This window comes from Amphimedon queenslandica, unplaced genomic scaffold (assembly GCF_000090795.2).
Source record: "Amphimedon queenslandica unplaced genomic scaffold, v1.1 AMPQUscaffold_13299, whole genome shotgun sequence".
Lineage (NCBI taxonomy): Eukaryota > Metazoa > Porifera > Demospongiae > Haplosclerida > Niphatidae > Amphimedon > Amphimedon queenslandica.
The window spans coordinates 64,221-72,626 of NW_003546465.1; the positions used below are offsets into that span (position 1 = coordinate 64,221).

Below are 8,406 nucleotides of genomic sequence, written 5' to 3' on the forward strand. Positions count from 1 at the left end.
AGAGCACGTGGGGAAAACCCCACGTGCCAACACGTGGGTAATTTGTAGTAGGTGTGGTTTGGTTATTACATAGAAAATGGCTGGCAAGAGATCTAGCAAAACTCGTGACTGTAGGTGTATATTTCCTTCATATTGAATTAAATTCCATTCCTTCAGGGGCAGACTATCAAGAGAGATCATCAAGCCCTAAAAGATTAGCTGTAAGATTGAAATCTATTGAATTCAAAATTATTTTAATATTTTTGATATGTAGATTGATACTGAAATATCAAGTAAGTTGCTCTTTCATTGTTAGTAATTAATTTGATTGATTACCCATTAAATTTTATTTGTCATTCTCTCAATTTTAGAAGACGTTCCGAATTCTGCGTCGGCTAACATTAGCACCTCTGGAGCAGCTCCTTGCGTAAGAAAGGATGTGGTTTAAGTCATGTGACTATCACATGATCATAGGATGAATACGGAGCTAAAGACTACAGTGTGTTACTGACACTTAAACTTGATCACAGCACACGCCCACTTTGGGTGGTAAGTTGATAATTAATTAATTAATAATGATAATAATAATAATGACTGATGTATTCAGGGGAAAATTTGTGTCACTATTTTAAAAGACACATGAGCTAAACTCATATCTTTTTTTATTCTTTAAAATAGACAAATTTTATTCATTTTTGTACAATATTTTCCCCTTCTCTCTCTTTTTCATAGGCTCCTGATGGTCATATATTTCTGGAGTCCTTCTCTCCAGTGTATCGACATGCAAGGGACTTTCTGATCGCTATAGCTGAGGTAAAACCCGCCCATATACATGTACATGTACATGTAATCAATTAATATTAACCACACCTTCTCTCTCTTAGCCTGTGTGTCGTCCGGAGCATATACATGAGTTTCAGTAAGGGGATGCCCCTGTTTTTATTATTATAATTAATTGAATTTGTGTTGTTAGGTTGACTTCATATTCTTTGTATGCAGCTGTATCTGTAGGACTACAAGTAATTATTTATTTATTAATAATTATATTGATGTACTTATGCTATGTAGAAAGTTTGAGCTGATTCCGACTTTAATTTTTCAAGTTATGACCATTCTAAAAAATAGACCAAAACTTGAAAAAATCCCTGTACTATAGCCCATGGTTTTTTCAAAAAAATGGCTCCGAATTGACCCCAATTTTTTATTACATTTTCTGATACATATTGATGTACTTATGCTATGTAGAAAGTTTGAGCTGATTCCGACTTTAATTTTTCAAGTTGTGGCCATTTTTAAAAATTGGCCAAAATCTGAAAAAATCCCTGTACTATAGCCCATGGTTTTTTTCAAAAAATGGCCAAAAAATCACCCCCAATTTTTTACATTTTCTGATACATATTGATGTACTTATGCTGTGTATTATTATATTAGACTGAGAATATCATTCACTATCTCTCGGTGTTGAGCAAGACCACAATACCACCTGGTATAGTTGAATATATAAAGGTAAATATATACAGCAATTTGCAGCTGTAGACATGTACAATGTACATGTACATGTATAATCATACCTACAATACCTATACAGTCAAACCTGCTATTGTGGACACTCAAAAATAAGGACACCTCTATAATGAGGACAGGTAGTATCAGTCCCAATACAATAGTAATGTGTATTAATGAACCTCTGAAATAAGGACACCTCTTTAATAAGGACAGTTTTATTGGGTCCCAAGGTGTCCGGAATAGACAGGTTTGACTGTAATCACTTGATTATAGACTATTGATTTCTGATAATAATTAGATATTTTACTCTCTCTCCTCTCTCTCCTTCATATTAGTTGTGTACATTAAGTTACGGTAAAGTGAAGTTAGTTTTAAAACACAATCGATACTTTGTTGAAAGCATTTATCCAGTAAGAGCAACTATTTATATTTTCATTTATATTATTATTATTATTATTATTAATAGGACGTAATGCAGTCTTTATTAAAAGACGACGTCATTCAATCAACCAGGTTATTATATAGTATTATGTGGGCAGGGTCTAAATTAAAGACCACACCTCTTTAGGTTAATCCGATCAGAAGAAGAGGAAGCACTGATAGTAGAACAAGCAGCAACCAAAAAACAGCCGTTACAAGTAAGCCCCACCTACTAACCAGACCCCCTTATTATTCAATTTTAGTTTGGGGCCAAACCGCCTCCTGGGGGAGAGCCCGGACTCAGTAAAGAAGTAATTAATTTTGTTGGTCATCCATAAAAATTTTGATTGTCACCCGTCATAATTTTATGGCCCGTCCATTAAATTTTTAGGATAGTCAGGACTCAAATTTAGAGTCTACATCAGTTCCTAATGATATTTATGATTATCTTGAGAGAATGGACAGAGACGAGGAAGATCAGGATGAACAGGTCAGTAATCTCCAGTAGTCTCTAGTAAATTTTTGTATATTCCTGTAATCTCTGCATCACAGAAAGAAGTCCTCTCGTTTGAAATTGATCAAGAGCATTTGGAAATATTACAGAAGAGGTACATGTACATGTTTATCGTGTCATGTGACGTTAATTACATGTACATGTAGGTGTATAGAATTGGAGTATCCACTTTTGGCGGAATATGATTTTCGTAACGACACAGTCAATCCTGACATCAAGTGAATACATGTAGTACATTTTGAAATTTTATTTTTATTTATTTATTTAGTATTGATCTTAAACCCACTACTATTCTAAGACCATATCAAGTAATTATTGTCTATATAATACATATAATACTTTTATTATTATTATTATTATTATGATATTTTAGTTTTTTTTTTTTTGTTAGGAAAAAAGTTTAAGAAAGATGTTTGGTAATGGAAGAGCAAGATCTGGAGTAATAGTATTACCTTGTGGTAAGTGAAGAGACATTTGTACATCTTCCTTCCTCTGGTAATGTCTGTATAAACATGTACATGTACAATTGTACATGTATCTTTCTCTCTTTCTTTTCTCACTGTCTTCTTCTCTCATCAGGTGCTGGTAAGACACTGGTAGGAGTCACAGCTGCTTGTACAGTGAGGAAACGCTGCATGGTATTATGTACTTCAGGTAATAGAATTTTTAAAAATAAATAAAACTACTTTATCTGCTATTATAAAATACCGCATCTTGGTTTTTCCAACCACCTTTTTTTAAAAAATTAAAACTTATGCCTGTGCTTGTGGTCTACGAAAAAAAAAGTTTTTGGATAAAACCCGCTCGGAAGGTGGAATCGAACCACTGTGACGCTAATCACCTACAGGTCTGAAGCCTGCACACCACACCAGTGAAGCTCATCCGAGCAATAGTGGGAGAGAATAGTCTCCTTTTATACCTCATGATAGGGCAGCTGAAGTATATTTTAAATAGCAGCTGGTTTCAAGTTTTAAATATTTGATATTTACATTTGTACTACTATGCTTTTATATGTGTGTTTATTGCTGGAATGATTTTACTATTTTTTATTTTAATTGTTAGTCAATGAATATGGTTAACACTATCATGATAGTAGTGGTGACCATAGTAATAGTATTATGTGTTATTACATAATGCATGTACAGTACATATACAGTATAGTCTCTCTTAATGGACACTCTCTATAGCATACACCTCCATTTAATGGACAGCACCTAGTGTACCAATTACATTCCTTACTGTATAAAATAACCTCCACATAAAGGACACCTCTGTATAACAGAGACACTTTCTTGTCCCAAAGTGTCCATTACAAAAAGGCTAGTCTACCTACTATCACTCTTTCTTTCCTCTCTCTCCATTAGCTGTGGCAGTAGAACAGTGGTGGTCCCAGTTCAAGTTATGGTCCAATATTGATATGAGTGTGGTCTGTAGGTTCACATCTGATGCTAAAGACAAACCATCACGTAAGTCATGTGACATAATGACATTAAATGATCTCTGAATGTAAGTGATTAATCTGACATTAAGTGACTTCCTCTTAAAAAATTTACAGTTTTTTTAATTTACAGTTTCTTAAAAAACTGTAAATTTGGTTTAATGGTGTGAAATGCTAAATTGCTATGGTAAAGCCAGGTTTCATTATGTACTATCATAACTTCCTTTAGTCACGAAACTATAGAATATTCCAAGAGGTCATCAGGACTATCTTTCCCCAGGCTACTCTTGTTCTCGTTCATTCCAACTTCTTCATTTTCTTATCGTTTGTTCTTGCTCTATCTTTATTTACCGTCTTCTACCTTTATCTCTCTTCATTTTTTGTTCTTGCTTTATGTACACAATTTTTATTCTTTTCTTGAAATGGCAACCAAACCATCTTCATCTTCTTTTCCTGGTCTCCTCAAACTGGAGGAACAGCTCACCTGTCCTGTGTGTCTTCACCACTATACCAACCCTAAGACTTTACCTTGTCTACATTCATTCTGTGAGCACTGTCTGGAGGGATTACCTCTGGATAAGAAGAATGAGACCTATTACCTCTCTTGTCCTACTTGTCGTCATTGTACAGAGTTACCAGAAGAAGGTGCAGGAGCCTTTCCTGTAGCATTTCATGTAAACAACCTCAAAGAGATATACAGTCTAATGAAGAAAGTAGCTGATCCTCAACAGGTCACCTGTAACAACTGTACTACAGCTAATGCCACTGGATACTGCAAAGACTGTAGTCAATTCCTTTGTACAGAATGTATCTCTATGCACAAGAAATGGGCTCTTTTTGCTAACCATCAGGTGACAAGTCTTGATGAGGTGACAGCCTCTGATGTCTCTTCTACTTCTCAAATGCTAGCTCCAGCTAAACAGGAGGCACCTCTCATTTGTCCCATACCAAGTCATGATGAGCCATTGAAGTATTACTGTGACACATGTGATGAATCTATCTGTCGTGATTGTATCATGCTGGCTCATAAAGATCACAAGTATAACCTAATAGCTGATAGTTATACTAAACACAAAGAAGCACTGGAGAAATCTCTTAATCCGGTAAAAGGGAAAATTGAAGGACTCAAGAAGGTCCTGTCTGCTCTAGCAGAGAGAGAGGGTAAGATCAGAGAGAGAGGAGAAGGAGTCTTAGAAGAAATACATGAAATGGTAGAGGAAATGATGAATTCTCTTCGTCGGGCTGAGAAGAAACTGACTGAGCAGGCAAAGAGGGTCACTGATGCTAAACTAAAGGTGCTGTCAGAGCAAATGAAATCAGCAGAAATAAGTTTGAGTGTTCTGGAGGATGTTGAGGATTACGTGGAACAGAGTCTGAAGACAGGCAGTCCTCAACAAGTCCTGAGGTCTAAGAAACAGATGATGGAGCGTATGAGTGAAGTTACTGCAGGGATCAATGTGGAGGAGTTACATCCAAAGGAAAAAGTTGACTTTGTATTAAGTAAAGATTTTAAATCGCTACATGACATTGGAGATATTATCTCACTACAGCAGTGTAGAGTCAAGACCAGTGACCGTATTGCACTTGCTGGCAAAGCAATTTCATTTTCACTATCAATAGAGATACCACATTTACCTTTTTTGTGTGTTCCCCTCTCTTCTCTGAGGTGTAGTTTAGTACCAGTTGGTAAAGGTGATGAACCCATTGACACTACAGTCACTACCACTAGCACTGATCCTGGAGTGTATAGGATACAGTGTAACCCTTCAACACATGGTACTCATACAGTAAAAGTACAAGTATATGATGTACACCTTGAGGATACCTCACTATTCATCCCTTTCAATCCTTACCTTGATAACATCACTCCAGTACGTACTATAACTGAGCTTAAGGGTCCCTGGAGAGTTGCTGTTCATAATCATATTGTAGTAACTGAGAATGATGGTAACTGTGTAACAATACTGGATAGAGAAGGAAAGAAAGTGAAATCATTAGGAGGGGAAGGAGGAAGTGGTAATGTCAAGTTTTCTTCTCCTCGTGGTGTAGCCATTTTTTCAGACAATATCATTCTTGTATCTGATAATCACAGGATCCAGAAGATAAGCATGGATGGATACCTTATAGAATCAGTTGGTAAGTGGGGCAGTGGACCACTACAATTCAAGTATCCTGATGGTATAGCAGCAATTTCAGGACAGGTTTATATTGCTGATAGGGGTAATCATCGTATACAAGTCTTGAATCGTGATCTAACCTTCTCTCATTTACTTGGTAGTCAAGGACAGTTTCAGTATCCAACTGACATTGCTTTTTATGTATTAGTGTATGTTGTTGATACTGGTAATAATCGCATTCAGAAGTTCTCTCCAGATGGAAAGTTTGTGGGTCAGTTTGGTACTGAAGGATCTGGCCCTGGACAGCTTAATGGTCCATATAGTATAACAATAGACACTGAAGCTACTGGTCTAGTGTATGTTAGTGAATATGGCAATGATCGTATATCTGTCCTCACTAGTGGTTGTGAGTTTAGCAGTTTTGGAAGTAAAGGCAGTAATATTGATCAGTTTAATGGTAGGCCTATTGGATTAGCATTTGATAAAGATGGATTCTTGTATGTTTGTGATTGGAAGAACAACCGACTTGTTGTGTATTAGATTATGTTTCTTACTTAGAGGATTGATAATTAATGATAATGGATTCTTGTATGTTTGTGGTTTTCATATTAGCCAACTTGTTGTTTATTAGGTTAAATTTTTTATTATTTTATTAGTTTTAGTATTGATACGTGTGTACGTTAATGTTAATATTTTTAAATTTAATATTAAATTGAGGGGAGGAAGGGAATTAGCTATGATAATACCGGTAATTAGCTTATTTCTGTCTCTCTGTCTCTCCTCCCATCAGCTAACACCAGTATTGCTATCAGTACTTATTCAATGGTATCATACACTCAGAAGAGAGCATGGGACTCACAACAAGTACTGACACACATGATAGTCACATGATAGACACATGATAATCACATGGTAGTCACATGATGTCATTATTATATTGTTAGGTAATGGACTTCTTACAGAATAGAGAATGGGGATTGATGATATTAGATGGTAATTAATAATTACATCCATCATTTATTAATATTATTTTTTTTTATGCAGAAGTTCAGACTATTCCTGCAGATAAATTTAGACGTGTACTCTCAGGTAAGCCATTAACAAGGCCACACCCATTAACCATCCCCGTTCCCTCCAGCTGTACAGGCTCACTGTAAGTTAGGACTAACAGCTACTCTAGTGAGAGAAGACGATAAAATACAAGACCTTAATTTCCTGATTGGTCCTAAGCTGTACGAGGCTAATTGGATGGAGTTACAGAACCTCGGGTTTATAGCTAGGGTCCAGTGTGCAGAGGTGAGAGAGAGGAGGAGGAGAGAGAGGGAGAGGGAGAGTAATGGTTGTATGAGCAAGAGTATTTATAACTCAAGTTTTCGAGTTATGAGCATTTTTAAAAATTGGCCAAAATCTGAAAAAATCCCTGTACTATTATAGCCCATGGTTTTTTCTCCAAAAAATGGCTCCAAAATAATCTCAAATTTTTGTTACATTTTCTGATACATATTGATACTAGTAAAAAAGTCTATTAAAAATTGGTTTCTAAGTGCAAAACCACTCCATTTTTTATCATACATGTACTACACGTATATTTACTGATACCACTATGTTTTTATGTGAATGTATGTTTGTAGGTTTGGTGCCCAATGACTCCTGAGTTTTATGCTGAATATCTTCGAATTAAAACCAGAAAAAGAAAAGTAAGTGAACACAATTTAGACTATTTCTTACTACCAATAAATAAATTTTATTTTTATTTATTTTCCCTTTATTAGTTGCTGTATGTCATGAATCCAAACAAGTTCAGAATATGTCAATTTCTAATGAGATACCATGAGAGGTGTGGCACGAATTAATTAAAATAATTACTTAATTACCTATTCACGATTAATCACAGTTAATTAGTAGTACATTTCATCAATTATATTAATAATAATAATTATTATTATTATTAATTTATTTCTTAGGCGTAATGATAAGATAATGATATTTTCTGATATGGTTTTTCCCCTCCGTACTTATGCAATGAAGTTGGATAGACCATTCATTGATGGTCAGACTCCACAGAAGGAAAGAATGAAGATACTTAAAAACTTCAGACACAATCCTCAAGTTAATACAATATTTATATCTAAAGTAAATATTAATTATTGAAGTTATTAAAATTATTATTTATTAATTTTTGTAGGTTGGTGACAATTCATTTGATCTTCCTGATGCTAATGTACTCATACAAGTAAGTTATTAATAGTTATTAATAGTTATTAATAGTTATTATTATATTTTCTAGGTATCAGCTCATGGTGGTTCAAGACGTCAGGTACATTACTGATGATGTAATGTGATGTCATCATTAATGTTACTATTTATAGGAGGCACAAAGACTGGGCAGAATATTAAGAGCCAAGAAAGGTACTATATATGTACCAAGAATA

At 35.0% G+C, this 8,406-nt stretch overlaps 1 protein-coding gene across 1 annotated transcript in view; it reads left to right on the forward strand.

Moving 5' to 3' along the window:
• The first annotated feature begins 49 nt into the window (after positions 1–49).
• LOC100639240 (TFIIH basal transcription factor complex helicase XPB subunit-like) overlaps positions 50–8,406 on the forward strand; it is an 8,495-nt gene continuing 138 nt past the window's right edge. The window contains exons 1-30 of the mRNA XM_019998917.1: positions 50–110; positions 157–200; positions 254–272; positions 351–406; positions 454–528; positions 712–792; positions 864–898; positions 953–998; positions 1,411–1,485; positions 1,821–1,895; positions 1,952–1,998; positions 2,054–2,123; positions 2,169–2,216; positions 2,297–2,395; positions 2,458–2,513; positions 2,566–2,637; positions 2,688–2,727; positions 2,811–2,877; positions 2,999–3,073; positions 3,784–3,885; positions 6,765–6,838; positions 6,919–6,967; positions 7,019–7,063; positions 7,113–7,270; positions 7,606–7,671; positions 7,747–7,811; positions 7,939–8,107; positions 8,160–8,207; positions 8,262–8,291; positions 8,344–8,394. Coding sequence (XP_019854476.1) covers positions 77–110; positions 157–200; positions 254–272; positions 351–406; positions 454–528; positions 712–792; positions 864–898; positions 953–998; positions 1,411–1,485; positions 1,821–1,895; positions 1,952–1,998; positions 2,054–2,123; positions 2,169–2,216; positions 2,297–2,395; positions 2,458–2,513; positions 2,566–2,637; positions 2,688–2,727; positions 2,811–2,877; positions 2,999–3,073; positions 3,784–3,885; positions 6,765–6,838; positions 6,919–6,967; positions 7,019–7,063; positions 7,113–7,270; positions 7,606–7,671; positions 7,747–7,811; positions 7,939–8,107; positions 8,160–8,207; positions 8,262–8,291; positions 8,344–8,394 — 1,971 coding nt within the window. The 5' untranslated portion in view covers positions 50–76. The remainder of the gene's footprint in view (positions 111–156; positions 201–253; positions 273–350; positions 407–453; positions 529–711; positions 793–863; positions 899–952; positions 999–1,410; positions 1,486–1,820; positions 1,896–1,951; positions 1,999–2,053; positions 2,124–2,168; positions 2,217–2,296; positions 2,396–2,457; positions 2,514–2,565; positions 2,638–2,687; positions 2,728–2,810; positions 2,878–2,998; positions 3,074–3,783; positions 3,886–6,764; positions 6,839–6,918; positions 6,968–7,018; positions 7,064–7,112; positions 7,271–7,605; positions 7,672–7,746; positions 7,812–7,938; positions 8,108–8,159; positions 8,208–8,261; positions 8,292–8,343; positions 8,395–8,406) is intronic.